The 23,087-nt window shown below is 34.6% G+C and overlaps 1 protein-coding gene across 5 annotated transcripts in view; it reads left to right on the top strand.

Moving 5' to 3' along the window:
• The window catches only part of LOC127856624 (uncharacterized), a 76,423-nt gene that overhangs the window by 20,697 nt on the left and 32,639 nt on the right, over nucleotides 1-23,087 (top strand). The window contains exons 1-3 of one of the 5 annotated variants that reach the window (XM_052392949.1): nucleotides 9,769-10,453; nucleotides 12,006-12,166; nucleotides 15,245-15,319. In XM_052392949.1, the coding sequence (XP_052248909.1) occupies nucleotides 10,423-10,453; nucleotides 12,006-12,166; nucleotides 15,245-15,319 (267 nt within the window). In that variant the 5' untranslated portion in view covers nucleotides 9,769-10,422. Of the gene's footprint in view, nucleotides 1-3,004; nucleotides 3,334-9,768; nucleotides 10,454-12,005; nucleotides 12,255-15,244; nucleotides 15,320-17,919; nucleotides 18,399-23,087 lie in introns of those variants that run through there. The other 4 variants (XM_052392944.1, XM_052392935.1, XM_052392955.1 and 1 more) reach the window with 4 other exon arrangements.

Genomic DNA, 23,087 nt, shown 5'->3' with positions numbered 1-23,087 from the left:
GTATTAAAACTGCAAAATTATTATTTTTTAAATGGAAAACCTACATTTTATTTTTTTCATCTATACATTAGCAAATCTTGTTAATTTCACACTTGTTACGTAATCACTTAAATTGCAATAATTAAAAATCAAGAAACATCAAGCTTTTTAAATTTGCATACATGAGTGATACCTGTTTGTAGCTGGCAGACTTGATGTTTCATATACATTATTGTAGAACTTAATTTATTTTTATCAAAGTTATTAAAAATATTACCAGCTGAGAAAGGCAGCTTATATATTGCAGTTGTTTTACTGTTATACTCATTAAACAGGATAACATTGTATAAATAAATTTATGGTAAAACATATCAAAATCAGAACAGAAGGTTGAGTCTAAGGTTTATTTAAAAATTACAAGATCCAGTTTGTAATAAAGCGGTAGGAAATTAAATGTCTAAACGTTTTAAATCATTTTTGTGAACAGGAAAATCCTTCATCAGGCAAATTTTATTTTCGTTAATTAATGTCCATTTATTATTGTACATGACTGTGCTTCTTAATAGCTGTGCCTCATTATTATTTGATCATTCAGATCTGTAAGATCTCATCTCATTAGGGAGGCCATAGGCCTTGTAATGTGCATGTACTTAAGACAATACCTTTCTCATATTTTTAGAATTTACCAATCATGCTCAACTCAGTGTTTACAGATATTATTGTATGAGGCATATACAGAGATTGGTCAATCAATTCTTTTTATGCCCCCAGATTGAATGATCGGGGTTATATTGTTTTTGGCCTGTCTGTCTGTCACTCTGTCATTCTGTCCTAAACCTTTAACCTTGGTCATAACTTTTGCAATATTGAGGATAGCAACTTGATATTTGGCATGCATGTGTATCTCATGGAGCTGCACATTTTCAGTGGTGAAAGGTCAAGGTCATCCTTCGTGGTCAAAGGTCAAATATATGGCTTCAAAGCGGCGCAGTAGGGGGCATTGTGTTTCTGACAAACACATCTCTTGTTTGTCTCTGTCCATCTTTCTGTACAAGGTGAACCCAAAATGACCCCTTTTTCAAATATCTATAGACACACCCACATCACCTGACCTCATTTGACTTTGACATTGACCTTTAAGGCTTAGACTTATTTTGAGGCTTCATGTTCTGGGTGCAGGATCATGTGACTTTGTAGGGTTCCCAAATAAATGTTAATGGATGTTAACACATAAGTAAGTGGTGCTTTTTTTTTTTAAACTTCAAAACTTTTTTTCGTAAGCGTTTCAACTAATGCATAAAAGACACATTTTTATGGTGCTTATGGCCATGTGAAATGAAACTTTATTTTATAAGCCTGTGTTCTTGTTGAAAAATTCCTTCTGTATTGCACGGTTATGCTTAATGCCACGTGAAATTTTGTCATCAATTTCTGATTTATTCAAGGATTTATTATTATACCTTAAGATATCGGCACGAACTGCAAGAAAAACCTTTTTTTTTGCACTCAAGACTTTTGCAAATGTATTTCAATAACTTGAGATATTTGAAAAAAAGAAAGTTCTCAAATGTGTTTGCATTCTGTCCAACCCGTGTGTAAACCCCTGAAAACCCCGTTGTTTCTAGACCCTGATATTATTGGTCAGCTCAAAATAATAGGTTTTATCTTACATCAACACCTTTTGGTACAAGGCTTTGATACCTATGATCCTTGAACACTGTCAACACACTCTTATTACTTGTCCTTGAACACTGTCAACACACTCTTATTACTTGTCCTTGAACACTGTCAACACACTCTTATTACTTGACATCATTAAAAATTTGACATTGGCCTACTTTTGAAAGATGACTATTATTTTCAGAAGATCAAAATTAATGTTTTACTCAAATTGAAGTTTTTTTTATTATGCCCCAGATCGAATGACCGGGATTATCTTGTTTTGGTCCTGCTGTCTGTCTGTCATTCTGTCTGTCATGTCATTCTGTCTGTCATTCTGTCCCAAAACTTTAACCTTGGTAATAACTTTTGCAATGTTGAAGATAGCAACTTGATATTTGGCATGCATGTGTATATCATGGAGCTGCACATTTTGAGTGGTGAAAGGTCAAGGTCATCATTCAAGGTCAAAGGTCAAATATATGGCTTCAAAGCCGCGCAGTAGGGGGCATTGTGTTTCTGACAAACACATCTCTAGTTATTTCTAGAATGCATCCTACTCAGCTTTTATATTTGAATGTATGATGTATTCTAACACTGTCAACACACCTACATCACCAACCTTAATTTGACTTTAAATTGACTGTGTTCCAGCTAGGATTTGAAAAGGGCAGGGGGGGCTTTTTTGTCAAAAGGGCACTTTGGAAGCGCAGTTTTTTGTCAAAAGGGCACTTTTGAGTGCTCGGGCATTTCTGAAATGCTTCCTGTTGCTTGTTAATTTATATGTTGTTAATAATTGTTAGAATATAATTATTATTCCCATTTTTATTAAACCATTCAAATATAATGTCTATAATGAGGAATAAATTAATTACATTTAATAAGATAATTATCAATAATCATATGAGTATTTTTTTATTATTATTTTTTTTTAAAGAGCTTGGGGGGCCTAGGAAGGGCGGAAGTTCAGAAGGACAGGGTGGGTTGCCCTTCAATTTAGGCCTAGCTGGAGCACTGCTTTAAATTGACTTACTTTATTGTCATACAGATGGTCCATAGTCTTGGTGGCAGATTTGTCTAACATCAATACCTCTTGATACAAACCTTCTGATTCTTGTATGAATAACATCTGTGAAAACTCACATCACACCCACATAACCTTGTTTGAGTTTTTAGAACAAGTCAGCAGTAAGTTTGATGAAGAATGCGTGAATATGCATAAAGCTGTGATTTGAGATTCTTTTTGAGTGACTTAAATTCTCAATACTCAGCTTAGTGAAAACCCAAATCTATTCTTCTTTGTTGAGCTGAAAAATGGATAATTTCATGATATTGGGCCCATGCAAAATATATTCCTTTTTTCCAGACTGACCAGGGCTTAATTCTTTTCTGGTTTCCAAGATGTCCATCAACAACCTGGTTTTCATCAGAGGTGTGTTGAACATTTGTAAGCTTTTTTGCAAACCATACTAAACCAGACTGTGATGGAAAGCGCGAAGTTCAAGGGGCAGTGCTCTTGTAGTTGTTTTAGACATTGGGTTAATGTGACACCAAAGACTTCTTCTTGGGATACTTTGGCTGATGCCTGTGTTGATGTGTGGAACTCAATAAATTCGTTGGATTCTGCTGAAAAGAGACTGGTTGTTCAGTTTTCACTGCCGTATTCGACATGTGTTCGTGTTGATGTCACTAATGGTAAGAGAAGCTGTCGTGTTGTGTGTTATTTAAGAAGATTATTAGAAGATCTGGTCTCCTACATGTACATGGTTTGGTTTCTATAGAACTGCATGATGAAGTTCTGTTATTTCAATTTACTTCTTTTGTGTTCTTGGTGCTTATCATTTTAAAATTCTTATAGTGCTTTAGTTTTTTTGCTTTCATTCAGGTTACAGCTATTCATGTGCATACAGGCTTTTCTCCTGGCACAGGGGAATGGCTGCACAAGAAGATGTTTGTGCAAAAGGGGTATGCCCCATTTTGCATGTTGATATAAAAGAAACTTTTGACATGCTGTTATTAAAAATCTGCACTAGATTTATTCAAAAATGTATTTTAAATACATTTATTTCCTTATTTCATATACACAGATCCATTATGTTGTTGCTAGCTATAGAGCAATATAATTTGTCAGGTTATTAATGTAAATATTTATTCATAAGCATAGCTTGGCGATCTCAAACACGTTCTTCACCTACATTTTTTTTGTTGCATCAAGTACTATGTTAGATATTGTTCAAATTAGACCATATTCCATTTAATTTGAAACACATAGCAGAATTTTCATTTGTACTAATTCTAACTTCAAATAAGATTAGCAAGCATGTAGTTCATGTAAATCCTTTGTTCTGATTAAATGCGTACGAAAATGAGTCTTCATGATTACGTCCTGGAAAGAATAAACACTTTAGTTAAATAACTTTAATGCACTTTTACATAACATGGCAAACCTTTTCTCACTACAATATTTTAGCTCACCTGTCACGAAGTGACATGGTGAGCTTTTGTGACCGTGTGATGTCTGGTGTCCGTTGTGTGTGTGCGTGTGTGCGTCCGTCAACAATTTGTTTGTGTAGACAGTAGAGGGCACAGTTTTCATCCAATCTTTATGAAATTTGGTCAGAATGTTAATCGTAATGAAATCTGGGTTGGGATTGTATTTGGGTTATCTGGGGTCAAAAACTAGGTCACATAATAGGTCAAATAATAGAAAAACCTTGTGTAGACAATAGAGGTCGCAGTTTTCATCCAATCTTTATGAAATTTGGTCAGAATGTTTATCTTGATGAAAACTGGGTTGGGATTGTATTTGGGTCATCTGGGGTCAGAAACTAGGTCACCAGGTCAAATAATTGAAAAATCATCAACAATTTGTTTGTGTAGACAGTAGAGGTCACAGTTTTTATCCAATGTTTATGAAATTTAATCAGAATGTTTATCTTGATGAAATCTGGGTTGGTATTGTATTTGGGTCATCTGGGGTCAAAAACAAGGTCACTAGGTCAAAAACTTGGTCAAATAATAGAAAAACCTTGTGGAAACAATTAAGAGGTCGCAGTTTTCATCCAATCTTTAAGAAATTTGGTCAGAATGTTTATCTTGATGAAATCTGGCTTGGGAATGTATTTGGATCATCTGGGGTCAAAAACTAGGTCGCTAGGTCAAAAACTAGGTCAAATAATAGAAAAACCTTGTGTAGACAATAGAGGTCGCAGTTTTCATCCAATCTTTATGAAATTTGGTCAGAATGTTTATCTTGATGAAATCTGGGTTGGGATTGTATTTGGGTCATCTGAGGTCAAAAAATAGGTCACTAGGTCAAATAATAGAAAAGCCGTCAACAATTTGTTTGTGTAGACAGTAGAGGTCACAGTTTTCATCCAATCTTTATGAAATTTAGTCAGAATGTTTATCTTGATGAAATCTGGGTAGGGATTGTATTTGGGTCATATTGGGTTAAAAACTAGGTCACTAGGTCAAAAACTAGGTTACTATGTGAAATAATATAAAAACCTTGTATAGACAATTGAGGTCACAGTTTTCATCCAATCTTTATGAAATTTGGTCAGAATGTTTATCTTGATGAAATCTGGGTTGGGGGTCATCTTGGGTCAAAAACTAGGTCACTAGGTCAAATAATAGAAAAACCTTGTGTAGACAATAGAGGTCACAGTTTTCATCCAGTCTTCATGAAATTTGGTCAGAATGTTTGTCTTGATGAAATCTGGGTTGGGGTTGTATTTTGGTCATCTGGGGTCATAAACTAGATCACTAGGTCAAATAATAGAAAAACCTTGTGTAGACAATAGAGGTCACAGTTTTCATCCAGTCTTCATGAAATTTGGTCAGAATGTTTGTCTTGATGAAATCTGGGTTGGGGTTGTATTTTGGTCATCTGGGGTCATAAACTAGATCACTAGGTCAAATAATAGAAAAACAATGTGTAGACAATAGAGGTCACAGTTTTCATCCAATCTTTATAAAATTTGATCAGAATGTTTGTCTTGATGAAATCTGTTGGGATTGTATTTGGGTCACCTGGGGTAAAAAACTAGGTCAATAGGTCAAATATTAGAAAAACCTTGTGTAGACAATAGAGGTCACAGTTTTCATCCAATCTTTATTAAATTTGGTCAGAATGTTTTTCTTGATGAAAACTGGGTTGGGATGGTATTTGGTTAGTCAGGTGAGCGATTCAGGCCATCATGGCCCTCTTGTTTTAGATAGGTCAGTTTTGATCTGTTACAAGAACGGTTAATGTATACATTTCCATGTAGAAAGTGTGAATTAGGCTGCATGAGCGCTGATTGGTTGATTAGATTATTGAACAGATTCAAAGCTAGAATAATGTCAAATTCAGAGAGAGGATGCTTTCAAAGTTGGCATGCGCAAGTGTGAATATGATATACAGTTAGGAAGGATAATGTTAACCAAACTAGATTTAGTTGTGAAACAACCCATTAGGTTGCAGTGGTGTAGTGGATATGGTGTCTGCCTAGCGTTCAGGAGGTCAGGTATTTGATCCCAAATTTGGGAGCTTTTTATAACCCACAAACAAAGTTTAGGGGGATATATAGGATTGAGCTTGTCTGTCGGTCTGTCTGTCTGTCGGTCCGTCGGTTGGTTGGTCTGTATGAAGAGTCCGCTCTCTAATTAAAGTTGTTTTCATCCGATCTTCACCAAACTTGGTCAGATGTTGTATCTAGATGAAGTCTAGGTCAAGTTCGAATATGGGTCATGCCGGGTCAAAAACTATAAATTCACGGGGTCACTTAGTGCGTTTTAAACATTGAGCATGGTGTCCGCTCTCTAATTCAAGTAGTGTTTTATCAGAGCTTCACCAAATTTGGTCAGAAGTTGTATCTAGATGATGTCTAGGCCAAGTTCGAACATGGGCCATGCTGGATTAAAAACTAGGTCACAGGGTCACTTAGTGCGTTTTAAACATTGAGCATGGTGTGCGCTCTTTTTTGTGAAGGCAGCATGCAAAATATTCTGTGTCAATGCGGCATGTGGGGGTATTCATCACGTCTGTGACAAAGCTCTAGTTTTAATTTCCCACATAGACACCCAGTACAAGTTCTTGTTTTCTCAAAGAGAGTTTCAAATAAGCCTTAGGCTCTGTATGCAATAGAGCTAAAATAATGACAAAATCGTGCATACCCCCTTCAAACTAAACGTCACTAAACTAACCCATTAGTCTTACAAACGTTTTAGCTCCTGCAAACAGCTTATTAGGGCGTTTATATTTTGATTGGTTGTTAGCAGAAAGCGAAGTACATTTGGATCAAAGCTTGCAAGGACTTATAATTTTCAAGCACTGATTTATCAGCGTTGTGGTAACCCTGATTTGGAAGTTAAGGCACAGCGGTGCGACTGTGCTAAAACTGTAACCTGGGGAAAAGCCTGATATATGTGTGTGTCATAATTGTTTCACATGCTTAGCATTTGCTTTTATGTATGCTTTATTTATTTGTTGTAAAAAGTATGATAGTAGACTTAAATTTCTAGAATTGACAAGCATGATTTTTAGCACGGCTGTTTTCAGAGAAAACCCAAGGTATTGTCATAGCCAGCTCGTTGTGTTGTGTCGTTCTCTGTCCGCGTCGTGCTAAAACCTTAACATTTTGTCAAGGTTTTGAACATTGGCTATAAAATCAAAGTGCTTGCACCTTCATCTCTGAAACTTCATATGTAGCTGCACCTTGATGAGTTCTACACGCCTCACCCATATTTGGGTCACTAGGTCAAAGGTCAAGGTCACTGTGACCTCTAAAAAAATAAAATCTGACAAGCTTTCATTTATTCAAAAATGCACCCAGCGCCAAGCGTTGGCACCCTTTATGCGGTGCTCTTGTTTTTAGCTCACCTGTCACAAAGTTGCATGAGCTTATGTGACCGTGTGATGTCCGTCGTCCGTTGTGCGTGTGTGCGTGCGTGTGTGGGTGTGTCCGTCAACAATTTGTTTGTGTAGACAGTAGAGGTCACAGTTTTCATCCAATCTTTATGAAATTTGGTCAGAATGTTTATCTTGATGAAATCTGGGTTGGGATTGTATTTGGGTCATCTGGGGTCAAAAACTAGGTCACTAGGTCAAATAATAGAAAAACCTTGTGTAGACAATAGAGGTCACAGTTTTCATCCAATCTTTATGAAATTCGGTCAGAATGGGTTGGGATTGTATTTTGGTCATCTGGGGTCAAAAACTAGGTCACTAGGTCAAATAATAGAAAAAGCTTGTGTGGACAATAGAGGTCACAGTTTTCATCCAATCTTTATGAAATTTGGTCAGAATGTTTATCTTGATGAAATCTTGGTTGGGATTGTATTTGGGTCATCTGGGGTCAAAAACTAGGTCACTAGGTCAAATAAAAAAACAACCTTGTATAGACAATAGAGGTCACAGTTTTCATCCAATCTTTATTAAATTTGGTCAGAATGTTTATCTTGATAAAATCTGGGATGGGAATGAATTTGGGTCATGTGGGGTCAGAAACAAGGTCACTAGGTCAAATCATAGAAAAACCTTGTGAAGACAATAAAGGTTACAGTTTTCATCTGAACTTAATGAAATATGGTCAGAATGTTTGTCTTGTTAAAATCTGGGTTGTAATCGAATTTGGGTCATCTAGGGTCAAAAACCAGGTCACTAGGTCAACGTTTAAAAAAATTGTGCAGACAGTAGAGGTCACAGTTCTCAACCCAACTTAATAAAATTTGGCCAGAATGTTAATCTTGATGAAATCTGGGTTGGTATTGTATTTGGATCATCTGGGGTCAAAAACTAGCTCACTAGGTCAAATAGTAGGAAAACCTTGTGTAGACAATAGAGGTCATCATTTTCATCTGATCTTAATGAAATATTGTCAGAATGTTTATCTTGATAATATATGATTTTGGATCGTATATGGGTCATCTGGGTTAAAAAATTAGGTCACTTGGCTTATTCTAGTAAAACCTTGTGTATATGAAAGAGGTCACAGTTTTCATCACGTCTTAATGAAATTTTGTCAGAATGTATTAATTGAAGAAATCTGGCTTGGGATTGTATATGGGTCTGATAGAATTTAAGTTGATGTAGCAAGGTTAGTCAGGTGAGCGATTCAGGGCCATCATGGCCCTCTTGTTTAATTGTATTGCATTTCAATGAAATTCCAACTGAGAATTAATGTATAAGACATAGCACTATAAATAATTGCAAATCAAGGGAGACTAATCTGTAAGACAAAGTATCCATAAGTAATGTCCTTATTGTTATTTATTAAGACATGTTTCGAATTGTCATTTTCGGATAAAGTATTTTTCGCCGAATTTATTTATGTTTGACGTCCCAAATCAACAAACATAGAATTACGAATACACATGCAGTGATATAGACAGTCTGATTTATAATATTAGGCATAGTATTCAGCAGAAATTGCCAGACAATAAAATAGCACAATAAAGGCTGGCACGAGTGGGCGGGTGGGGGGGCACTGCCCTTTATCTCTGGACGCAGACCCTCCCCATCCGGCCTTAATTTTCCAGATTATAAATTTGGGACAATTGACTCCCCTGATCTTGGCCAAGTTTGAACATGGATAAGATGTGAATGATTTTGGTCAAAGGGGTCAAAGGTTAAAAAAAACAACACTGTCTCTAGGGCCATTTTAATGACTCGATGTCAGAAGTCTTTGTCATAATGTTTATATTGACACTCTAGAGGCGATGTTAGAATCTGGGTCAAGTGTGGTAAAAAAACTAAATCACCTGATTTAGTCTTCAATGGTAATATCAGGTGAGCTTTGAAGGATCATCATGGCCCTCTTGTTTCATGTATTTCTTTGTCAAAGAGTTAATACTTCTTTAGGTTGCCAGGAAACATAATATGTCTTATTAGTATAAATTTAACAAAAATGTTATCAGGAAGATTATCTACTGGTTAATCATGCAGCATAATATATCAACCATATTTTAACAGATTAGCACTTCCACTTACGTCATATAATTTATGTATATTTCCCACCGGATCAATATCACCTGTGGTGCATGTTGTATTATATAGTATTGAGGTAGTATTAGTGAGTCACTGTAGAGAGACATATTGATCAGGATTAGTTGCTCTTTAATCAAGGCTGTACACTGAGTCACTTACTAATGCCTGGACGTCATTTTATGCATGTCAGAAGGTGTCCTATGTCAGTGATGTACAGAACCCTTGGTTACACATTTTTTGTCAACAAGTTCTCTTTAATTACTTTTTATATTTTTTATAAATGTTTAAGCATATTTTGATTTTTCCAGAACTTAAGTGTTTACAGCCCCTTTGGGAGCAGCAGAAAAAATGAATATGTTTACAATATACATGTCAATGTTAAAAAATAATGGTATAAGCCAATATCCCCGTTAATAACCTGTTGGAGTCTGTTGTTTGCACAATAACCTGAATGAAGTCTATTTGGTAAGAGGTAAAGCATTTTGATAGCCATAGTTTGTTATTATTATTATCAATTTTCACAGTAGGCATGTATATATACCCTGAATATAATAATATTATTTGCTAAAATGAGCATTTTGACACAAGAACAGCCAATTCAAAAGTAAATTTGATTTTAATTGTATTCATCAGAATGTTGGAAGCAGGATGTATTGATTTAACTAGGCCATGACATTGCACTTCAAGATCTTGTCCATTTCATGCCATTAATAGAATGTCAGGAAGTATTGAATTAGTTTACCAGTATTGTGGGCTGACTCATTATAAGTGTTTGTGTTGGGAAATAATGTATTGGAGAATGCTTATGTGAAATGTTATTGTTTGAGTTATGCCTTTCATTGTGTAAGTAACAGTTTTATTGATGTTGTTTATGCTCATGATCTATGTTGTAATATACTGTAAACAGGTTAAGAGTGTAACACTAATTTCATATTATATTGATAATGTATATGGTCAAACTATACAAGGTAATAATTTACAGTGTAATTGGTATTGTGTTAAATGTTCAGATGGAAGCTAAATTTTTACAATAAATATTGTGTACAATTCACATACTTAACTATCCTGTTTAGCTCTTTTATTGTTCCATATGTATTAAATATCACACCCCAAAAATTTTCTTTATTATATAATCGCATAAGAAGAAACAAAACAATACATAAAATTGATAGTATTCAACTGGTAAGTTATCATGTAGTGGCACGTGCTGTTTGAAGCAAAGATAATCCTTGCAGAAAGTGACTTGCAACTTCTTTGATACAGTAATTATTTTTTGTTTGTTGCATGTATCAATAACATATGTCGCCATGTGTTGAAATAAAATGTGCGTCTTGTACACAACCACATGTTATCCATAATATTCCATGTATAGCTGAAATGCTTGAGATCTGCCATACTAGAGCTTAAGTTATATTTGGGAATCTTATAAATCTGTGTTGTGATATGCTCAGTTAAAAATATTCAGATGTAAAATTTAATAAAGTTTTATACCAATGAAATGTTATTTTGAATTTATATGTGTAATTTATTGGATTTTTATAAGAATAAATATTAAGATTTCACTCTTAACCAACACTTATAATGGCTCCTTATACTGACACCTGTGTTATAATGGATGTACCACCATACTGTGAGTTCTTATTGTTTTAACTTTTACCACTTAGATTATTTTGACACATTTGTAGTCCCTCAGAAAGTTACATTTTATTATATACCTTTCGTACTAAATTCAAATTTTAAAGGCATTTTCAACCCTTAGTTAATGATGAGCAGCAAACAGCATAAAACCTGAACAGACTGCAAGTTACTCGCAGGCTTTTATGGTTTTCCCAAAAGCCATTTTCACTTCGCTTCTTATGTGGGAAAGGGTTATTAGCATTATCATGTATTTAATGGATTTCATTATCCCCTGAGATAGGGTGTTGTCAGTCATTTCGTCTGTAACAAAATTTTGAAATTGGCCGAGAATATCAATTCAATGAATTAGCTCGTTAACTTGTTACTCATGAGATCTTATGAGGACTCAAGGCTTCCATTACAATATATATATATATATTTATCCTATCCTGCTTTGGTCTAAAAATGCGTCATGTATGCTGTAGATATTATAAATAAGATATTACATGCTAAGCTGTTATGTAATTATTGAATGTTACATTGTCATCAAACAGAAACAATTAAGTTAACTTAAAGTTTACTCGAAACATTGTATATAAACCTTATGTGTAAAATAATAAAACCTTTTAATGTTATTTTAAATACTCTAGATCTTGTTGTATTCAATGATTTTCAAATGCGATACAAAAGATGTTACTGATTATTGTTATCAAATGACTTGCAATACTGATAGCATTCAATATACATAGCATTGAATTGTGAATGCTGTTGTTTTCAGTAAAGGCGGCAGGGGTCTTGTGTGTACTTGGCATCAGTTTCAGTATCGGCACCTACGTTTTGTACAAGATATACCACAAATTCTTTCGTCCCACATTTCGTCGCAAGCCTTCCATAACCAAGAATGAGGATTACCCGACGACCTTTAAAGTCCCAAGCAAGGTAAAGGTCGCGGACTCAAAGGCGGACAATGACCTTTGGGAACTGGTATACTCCCTTCTTGTGTTGTCAAGGACGCCATTTTCTCATGGTAAACAGCCAAACTTTCAGAGAATCTAATAACTTTAACAAGCAAATATTCTGATTCAGTTCTTTGGTGAGCATTTTTTTTTCGTATTATTTTATTTATCTTTTTTGTTCCGGTGCTTGGCCATATTTTTTTTAAAGGTCTTATAATTTAAACTTTACCCTCCATTATAAACTTTAGAGCATGACTTGCTCATGATGAACTTTTGTGATCACCTTTTATATGTTTCTTAATAAATTGAAAATACTTTCAATTATAAAAGTTTGTGATTGAGCCATGATACATATTTGAGATCATTCTTATACACCTTTTTTTTGACAAATTTCTGTACTAATATCACTACCTTAATATTTTTTGTTTGTTTAGAGATTGACCATATTTTTTTGTAATCTAATAACTTATAAACCGTTCTCCTTATTGTTTAAAAAAAATAGAATTCAGATAATGCAGAAACTAGTAAACTAGAAATATGTGTATTGATTTGCTCTTACAGTTTCCTTTCATATTTTATTTTCTGCCTGCATAGGTTCATTTGATTTTCATAGTTTAAGACTTTATGATTCATAATGCACTTTTATTCTTCTGAACTCCAACATCTAAGAAGAGTTTAGGTCCTTTGGGTCTAACATGTGAGCGCCTTAGGGCCCATGGCTCACTTGTTATTGCAAAATATGTGAAAACATTTTGTCTTCATGATGAAGTATTTTTTTGTCATATGGCAAGTTTGTACAATAATTATTCACAAATTCATCAATTCGAAGTATAAAAAGAAAGATTTTGTTTTTATGCCCCCTTTCGAAGAAGTGGCATAAAGTGATCGGACTGTCCGTCTGTCTGTCTGTCCGTCTTTCCGTCACACTTTGCGTTTAGGTTTCAAAAAATGCTCATAACTTCCATGTCCCTTGAGATATAACCTTCATATTTGGTATGCATATGTATATGGACAAGGCCTTTCCATAAGCACACACATTTTGACCCCTGTGACATTGACCTTGAACTTAGGGTCTGCGTTTAGGTTTCAAAATCTGTGTTTAGGTTTCGAAAAATGCTCATAACTTCTATGTCCCTTGAGATACTGTGAAACCATTATTATTCGTCCGACATTAATTTTCGCCTTTTTCGTCCTTCGACCGATGGATGAATTCAAGATCCTAACGAACAATCATGTCCCATATTTGAAACAAATAAGAATGAATTACCGTATGCATGAGGCATTTAAATCCAGCGTAATCCACGCATATACACAGGGCTCGAAATTAACACTCGCACACTCGTAAAATGCGAGAAAAAAAGATTGCAAGGTAAGTGATAAGCCACTAGTATTTTTTTGCAAATAAAGAAATAGTGAAAAAAACGAGTTATATTGCTTAATGCGTTCGACGGCATGAACGCTAAACCATAGGTCAATTTTTTGAACGTCCGAATACCCATATGCGGAAGCGCGCACCTTGTTTGTTGACTGGTATACTTATAATACAGATACACAGATGGTATTGATACAAAGAACATGAAACAGTCGACTATTCACACTCAAGTTAAATCCGGTTTTGACACAAAGGGGTGTTCATTATACAGTGTACTGACAACTGACATTTCCTGTAAAACGCGAATGCAATAAGGCTGTATCGAATGCGTCGACTTCGTTTAGGTATAATAGTGTTGATTAGCGCTAATTGTTAACAACTTTATTACCCATTGTGTGTATTGTGTTTTTTATTGGTGTTGCAGATTATACAGCCTACACGCGGCGAATCCGGATTAAAGACAATACTATTAAACGCAATTGAAATATGACGATGTGTGATCAACAACTGACTGAAATATATTCTGCGCTTTGTTACAAATTAATAAAGAACATTTTGATTTGTGTTTGGTTGTTTGGTTTTAACTGCATCTACTATTTTTGTACATATACATAAAAACCCGTACGATTTTTTCGCAACCGCGTATTACATGTATTACAAACAAATCGGACGTTTTCTGTTGTTTTTTTTCAAAACCAGAAATGGACGAATTTAAGAGCGGACGAAATAGTCATTTTTATGAAAAGGGCGAAATTTTGTGCCGACGAAAATAAATGGTTTCACAGTATAACCTTCATATTTGGTATGCATGTTTATATGGACAAGGCCTTTCCAAACGCACACACATTTTGACCCCTGTGACCTTGACCTTGAACTTAGGGTCTGCGTTTAGGTTTCAAAATCTGCGTTTAGGTTTCGAAAAATGCTCATAACTTCTATGTCCCTTGAGATTTAACCTTCATATTTGATATGCATGTTTATATGGACAAGGCCTTTCCAAAGGCACAAAATTGTTGACCCCCTTGACCTTGAACTTAGGGTCCGCGTTTGGTAGGTTTCGAAATCTGCGTCTAGGTTTCGAAAAATGCTATAACTTCTATCAAAGCGTTTATAGGGGGCATATGTCATCCTATGGTGACAGCTCTTGTTTCCACTAGATTTCTAGGTTCCTAATTGCCCAGGTAGCCTACCGCAGTAAAAAATCAAACATGCAATTTGTTTTTTCACAATTTTGTTTGCATACTTAAAAAAAATCTATTTCTAGCAAAAAAATATTCAGGACAAAAACTTAAACAGAAGATTTAGAAAATCAGTTTTTGTCAGAATCAAAGCACTGGGCCGTATCATTATGAGTCTGTTTAAAGTTTTTTATTCATTCTTTATTATTTGGCTTTTTTGATTTTTTAAATTTTGTTACAAAAGTATAAAAAGTTTTATGTTCCTGATTCTTACAGTTATTTTAACCACTGAGTTTGTAAAATTTTTAGCAACTGCAAAACATAACTATATAAGATGATTTTATTGAATTTCTGAAATACCTTAACATGAAAAAATATGTTAAATCTCAAAAAATCATGTTTGTTTATCAGAGAATTTGGAGGTCCTTTCTCTTAATGTATACATGTTAATATTGTCAGTGGTATTTAACAATTTAATGCATACGCATGCTTGTTTAACAACATTTGGTAGCTCCCTGGTTGGTCGTACAGAGGTCACAACCAATATGACAGTCCAACTAACAAATATGGCGAGCATGAAGTGTATGTAAGTAGAATAGACCCTGTATAACAGGATACCCTGTTAACCCATTTATGCCTAGCGTCTAAGAAAAAAGGCCTTGGAAAACAGCGTAGACTCAGATGAGACGCCGCATGATGCGGCATCTCATCAGGGTCTGCGCTCTTTGCTTATAAAAGGAATTTCTGTAAGAAATATTCTAAATATAGAAATAAGTATACTAGACATCCCTAATTTTGGATATAAATTGATCCAATTAAGAAGGATGGGAGAGTCCACTAGGCATAAATGGGTTAACTATTTTGGGTATAAGGGCTCCCAAGGCGAAGGCAAAGCAGTGCTCCAACTAGGGTTTGGCATGTATACAATACATCACGTTTTTTTCTGTACACCAAGTTTTTTTATATTACATGCATTTTCATTCAAAACAGTGTTAAGCACTGTACAAAAAGTTGTTATTTCATTGAATTGAAACTTCAAATAAAATGTGCTGTATATTAATCTGATCAGATCAAAATAAGGAATGGTGGGGGTCTGAAGGTGCAGGGTGTGACCTTGGTGCAGCAGGATGCAGCGTCTTGCAATTAATTCTTTCAGTACTGGAACAGAATTTTGAAGGCCTTTGCAAACAGTTTGGAACCAGATGAGACGCCACAAAGCTATTCTGATTGTATTCATTGAAAAAAATGGAAGAAAATGCTAATTTTAGAAATTCAGCAGACTACATTTTAGCAGACGACAAATTTCCCAGCATGCAAAGGGTTAAGCATAGCTGTAGCATTAGCAAAGGTTATAATGAAGCACTTAGTTCTGAAATTATGTTGTAGTTGTTTTATAAGACAGACCCTACAGGTACCTGTAAAAACTTGAATATAAGGTCAAACAAATTTTGTCAGCAATACTTGGACAGCAAGTCTACAAAGCTTTTGTAATTGAATAGTAATTGTATTTGAAACTAGACCTGAAATTACTCTGGTTTTGACATGTTGAAAATCCAATCTCAAAAAATAGTTGGACAAGTTAAAAACCTTTTCAGAAACAAAATTGGTAATATTATTTTTCCAAATTATTGATAAATTAATTAATTGTAAGCTTCAATTTGTGGAACAAAAAAGAAATAATATTAAAGTTACATTTGTTGCAGTTTAAAGACTTTTGTTGAGTGTAGTATACATGTATTCTCTTGCTTAGCACATTCTCATAGGTATGAAGATGGGCAGAGGGGGTAATCACCTGACAATCAAACAGTGGCTTAGGTGCCAAAACTTGTGTTTTTTTTTTGCAGTTTTTATTAACCTTTATTACTTTTTTAATTTTTTAATGCGGCTCACTTTACAGCCTTATCAGTAAGAAAGTTATTAGCCTTTTTGTCGTATTATTATTTTTTTATCTCAACTTTTGTCAGTACACTATTTTTAGCAGGAGCTTAACCCATTTATGAACCCATATATTTATTTATATATTAAGAATATTTCTTACAGAAATCCCTTTAAGCAAACAGCGCACACCCTGATGAGACGCTGCAGCATGCGACGTCTCATCAGAGTCTAGGCTGTTTGCCAAGGCCAATTTTCTAGACGCTATATAAAAGGCATAAATGGGTTAATAATATGAATGCTAAGAAATTTCATAGTGAGCAAAGTCAAGATATAGAGTGAATATTTACAGGAGAAAAAAAATCTAATTTCTTGCTGATATGGCTTAAAAGTGAGCGGCATTTAAAAATTAATAAAAGCAATAAGAGGTATAAAACAATGAAAAATAGCTGTCTCTGCATGGATGTCGCAATCTTTACATTCTTCAGATCATCATGTAATTACCCCCTCTTAACCCTTTGCATGCTGGGAAATTTGTCGTCTGCTAATATGTCATCTGCAGAATTTTTAAAATTAGCATTTTCTTAGATTTTTTTCAAAGAATACTATCAGAATAGCAAACAGTTTGGATCCTGATGTGACGCCATGTTCTGTGGCGTCTCATCTGGATCCAAACTGTTTGCAAAGGCCTTCAAAATTTGGTTCCCGCACTGAAAGGGTTAACGTGGCTTTGGTTCATATTTGTTTTGTTTGGACATCATCTTTCTGCACATTAAGAAACACGACTTAATAGATAAAGTACTAGATAAACTTGATGAAACTCATTTTAATATTGCATGTAGCCTGTTCTGAGTGTTTAATTGTATTGATACTTGTGTTTCTGTCGACAAAGATAAAACTAATAAAGGAAGGAAGAGTTAAGGAAGGTAATCATGTTTTCTTGAACAAAGAGCAACATTTTATAATTTAAATATAACAATGTTGCAATCATCAACCATTGTTGTTTACTACAGAATTGGGTTAACAATAACATTTTTAATTTAATGGTAGTTATGTGAGTTAACCCTTTCAGTGCTGGAACCCAATTTTGAAGGCCTTTGAAAACAGTTTGGATCCTGAAGAGATGCCACAGAACGTGACGTCTCATCAGGATCCAAACTGCTTGCCATTCTGATAGTATTCTTTGAAAAAAATCTAAGAAAATGCTAATTTTAGAAATTCAGCAGACGACATTCTAGCAGATGACAAATTTCCCAGCATGCAAAGGGTTAAAATGGTACTGCAGCAGCTGTTTTCTAAAGTGTGGTTTTATCCCTTTGTATTGATTTGCCAATTATATGTATTGCAGTTACCTCCCATCAAAATATTGACGAACACACTGTATTGGTTAACATTGATTGCAAAAGATGTTTCTAAAGAATCTTGAATTGTGTTGCTTTGTCTGTGTTGTTGTATTGGTGTTGCAGTGGCATAGGGTTTGGGTTATGGCTTGATTCGTTTTTGATGTACTTATCCTAAGAGCTTTAACAAACAGTTGTTATAAATAGCTACCGTGCTTAGTGTATACTTTTCATGTTTTTGCCGTGCTGACAATCATATGATGGTGTGTCATACAATGATTCTCTCTTGAGGTAGTAAATATGTCTTTAATATAAGGAGAAAGTGTGACTTGTAATCAATTAAGTGGATGCAAAATTGGATTTTGCAGCAATTGTAGCAGTTCTATAGTCATGAAATTTGTTTTTAAATAAATGGAGTTAATAATCTGAGCTCTTATAATTCACTATTTGGTAAGTAAATTGATTTACTTAGAAGTATAAGTGCATGCTGAAATCAATACATCATGAGCATAATGGAAGTATAAGTGCATGCTGAAATCAAAACATCATGAGCATAATGGAAGTATAAGTGCATGCTGAAATCAAAACATCATGAGCATAATGTTTGTATGCTGAAATCAATACATCATGAGCATAATGTTTGTATGCTGAAATCAAAACATCATGAGCATAATGTTTGTCTTTAGATTAGGACGTTCATTTATTCTTTCCAAAAAAAATGTTGCTCTTTCATATTCTTATCACATTTTCCATTTGCACTGATAATTTGCCACAGTTTTTGTGTCAAATCCAATATTATTTTATGTGCTAATTGTAGAACACTCCTGAAGCAAGGAACACTTATATGTTTAAGAGTTCTTTTTCTGTAGCACACACATTCAAATCCCCAAATACAATACTGCAATTAATGAAACAGAACTGAATTATGACAGGGTTCAGTGGGGTGTGAAAATTATTGATAAAGTTATTGATAATTAACCCTTATAAAGTTATTGATAATTAACCCTTATAAAGTTATTGATAATTAACCCATTTAAAGTAATTGATAATTAACCCTTATAAAGTTATTGATAATTAACCCTTTTTATGCCCCCCCCCCCCCCCTCCCTTTGAATAAGAGAGGGTAAATTGTTTTGCTAGATATCCATTGTTCGGTAGTCCAGTTGGTTTCACATATAAAACTTTTGAACGGATTGTCCGGTTGGCTTGATACTTCCCATGTGCATTGGCTTTTCTTAGTACATGTACTTCGGGTCAAAGGTCAAGGTCACTGTCACACCAAGTGTGAAATCGTTTTTTGACCAATAACTTGTCAACTGAATCATCAATTGGCTTGATACTTTCCATTTGCATTGGCCTTGCAGGAATAATATTTAAGGTTTAAGAAGGCATATTTTTTTGTGTGATTTTTTTGGCAACAACGGGTTACAAACTTTCAAAAACTGTTATTGTTTTTTAATAAAAAACTTGGTACTATGATAATAGTGAATGAAATACACAAATTCACCAAAACATTTATAATAATATTGTTTGTTTTTATGCCCCCCTTCGAAGAAGAAGGGGTATATTGCTTTGCACATGTCGGTCTGTCTGTCGGTCGGTCCGTCCACCAGGTGGTTTCCGGATGATAACTCAAGAACACTTGGGCCTAGGATCATGAAACTTCATAGGTACATTGATCATGACTCGCAGATGACCCCTATAGATTTTGAGGTCACTAGGTCAAAGGTCAAGTTCACGGTGACCCGAAATAGAAAAATGGTTTCCGGATGATAACTGAAGAACGCTTATTCCTAGGATCATAAAACTTGATAGGTAGATTGATCATGACTTGCAGATGACCCCTATAGATTTTCAGGTCACTAGGTCAAAGGTCAAGGTCACGGTCACCCGAAATAGTAAAATGGTTTCCGAATGATAACTCAAGAACGCTTATGGCTAGGATCATGAAACTTCATAGGTACATTGATTATGACTGGCAGATGACCCCTATTGATTTTCAGGTCACTAGGTCAAAGGTCAAGGTCACAGTGACAAAAAACATATTCACACAATTGCTGTCACTACAACCATAGAGAGCCCATATTGGGGGCATGCATGTTTTACAAACAGCCCTTGTTTAAGTATCTCCTCCATTAACAAGAAATGCCACTTTTGATCAGAAAATTCATACAGAATGGTGTTACATAGTCATTGTTTGTGTGTTTAATATCATTAAGCATATAGCCCCTTTTCCTGTTCATTCAACCCCAAGTTCTTCTCAGCCACTTAAAGAGTAAAATTGACTTATTTTTACTAAATTAAAATATTTTCCACACTTTGAGACTTTACATAAAATATTTTATGTCTTAACAACACCCAAGGCTAATAAATTAAGATATCAAGTACTTCCATACTAACATGACCATTCTAGGCGGGCATGCTACCCTGATTTGTTAATATCTTCCTATCAATCTGTTATGTATGTCATCATTTTATCAGAAAACATTTAAAGTTTGTAATAAATTTAAAAATAATTTAATGAAGTGATCTTGTTATTGATTTATAAAACCAACATACTGATTAAAAGGGTATATTTTCTTAACTATTGGCATTTTATATTACATGCGTAATCTCTGCCTATATGTTCTTCAAACTTTATATAAAATCAAAGTTTTTAAACCAACAAAACCTTTCATGTTATGTAAGTTTACAAATAAATATAAGTAATTCAAGTTTTATCATATATGGGTCATAATTTGCAAAATAATTGAGTGGCCAAGCTATGGGAATTGATGAAACTATCCAATAGAAGGATAAACTGAAATATAATTTTTTTTTCAATATTTTATGCACTCAAGTTGAACCTTGAGGCGTATTTATAAGCATTTATAGAAAGTGTTCCTCACAAAAATCAATGAAATATAATTTTTAATTCATTTGTGTATTGGAATACGTCCTTGTAGACTACTTGAGGAAAACATAACAATATTAAGGAAAACTTTTCCGCTGAAATTTTTCGAGTGGTTTCGGAAATTACCGATAGGTCCGAAAAATAATATGCCGCAGTTTCCGCAAACCACGATGGTTGCACTCAAAGATTTAGACTATTACTTGTTGATAAAATTTTTAATGAATAATTTTTATTCTCATACGATACATTGGTGATTTCAAGGTTGATATTAAAACTAAAAAAAAAGAAAGTTTATCTGTCATTCGGTATAATGTCTGTCAATGCATCTGTATGATCAGTAATTTCCGCAACCACTCTTTAAATTGAAGCAGACACTCGTTTGAAAAAAAATTCCTATGTTTCTCACAAATATTCTACCACTTTGTTGCTGAATACTAATACAAAAATGATTTTAATTAAAACTTAATTGATTTCAGCCAGGAACACCGGAAATAAAAACATTACAAACTTTTTTTTATTTTTAGCGAGGCTGTTTTCGGAGAAAACCCGAGCTATTGTCATAGCCAGCTCGTCCGCCGTCCGCTGTAGGCGTCGTGCTAAAACCTTAACATTGGCTCTAAAATCAAAGTGCTTACACCTACAACTTTGAAACTTCATAATAGTATGTAGATGCACCTTGATGAGTTCTACATGCCACACCCATTTTTGGGTCACTAGGTCAAAGGTCAAGGTCACTGTGACCTCTAATATCAAATTTTAACATAGGCTCTAAAATCAAAGTACTTCCACCTACAACTTTGAAACTTCATATGTAGTTGCACCTTAATGAGTTCTACATGCCACAACCATTTTTGGGACACTATGTCAAAGGTCAAGGTCACTGTGACCTCTAATATTAAACTTTAACAAAAACCTTAAAATTGCCTCTAAAATCAAGTGCTTCCACCTACAACTTTGAAACTTCATATGTAGATGCACCTTGAATAGTTCTACACGCCACCCCATTTTGGGTCACTAGGTCAAAGGTCAAGGTCACTGTGACCTCTAAAAAAAAATCAAAAAAAATCTGACAAGCTTTTGCAGCCGATCGTGGCGCCCGTTATGCGGTGCTCTTGTTTAAATTGGTTATATGCAGCATGGCATTGAATTTTCTTAAAGATACATAAATAGGCTTTATTCATTGGATGATTTTGGACTGTTAAATCCAACCAGAAAAGTCAGATTTTAAACGTTATGATTAAGACCCATGTAAAGCAAGATATTAAATTCCTTTTTTTTGTTTACTGCTGATTTGTGACAACACGAGTTGCCTCCCTTGTTGGCTCATGCTAATAGTAGGTGTGCTGAGCAATTGGTGTTTTCAAGTGGTAAATTAAACGGTAAGTAAGCTCAGTGTTTAAGTACCAGTTACTTAATTAAAAAGACAGCCAACCTCTGTTGATGCTTCAAGATGATTCTTGAAAAGCCCTTAATCTGAATTGTAAAACAATTTGTTATTGATATTTGATTGTAATGTCAATTAACACTCCTGATTATGTTAACACCTTGGTTGCATAGTATATAATGTATGCTTTGTTTGCAATAGTGTAGCAAGTATGTCTTTAGTGTTGACGGAAATGTGTACAGTCGAAACTGACCTAACGGCCACCTGAATTTACCGGTCACCTGCAGACAACGGTCAGTCTGGAATCCCCCCGACGAAAAACACTCTATATTACACTTGAATTCAATGGCCACCTGTCCATAACGGCCAACGGCCACTACATTCCACTCCGAAATTCATGTTTGACCTGAAATCAACGGTCACGCGTCAGTCGTCTCGAGTCGTCTCGAGTCGCGAAAATTAAAAACACAGCACATCATGTGTCCGTCTATTTTGCGGTAAAAGCGTATGATAGCGGTAATTGTCTTTGATATTATAAAAGCGGCCCGCTGCAAGTAAACAAACAATTTGTGCATCCATGACCGGTATGTAAAATTGTTTCACCATTATTATTGAATTTTCATTTTGATTGCATTTAAAGACCAATTGTCTGCAACTCATTTTGCTACCTGAGTTGTTTATAAAAAATATATTTTATATTCGTTATTTTACATGACTAACCCACTCCTCTAAGCCGAAATGATCCGTAAAACAAAATTGTGTCTTTGTGTCGTATAAACGAATCTGCACTAAAACTAAATTTAGGTTCACATCGTACATGCATGATCAGTTGTTTAACGAAAAGACGGTTGATATTCAAATG

The sequence above is a fragment of the Dreissena polymorpha genome, chromosome 1 (genome assembly GCF_020536995.1).
Source record: "Dreissena polymorpha isolate Duluth1 chromosome 1, UMN_Dpol_1.0, whole genome shotgun sequence".
NCBI classification, from domain to species: domain Eukaryota; kingdom Metazoa; phylum Mollusca; class Bivalvia; order Myida; family Dreissenidae; genus Dreissena; species Dreissena polymorpha.
The sequence above is the reverse complement of the archived record's forward strand: the minus strand, read 5'-3'. Positions and strand labels throughout refer to the sequence as shown.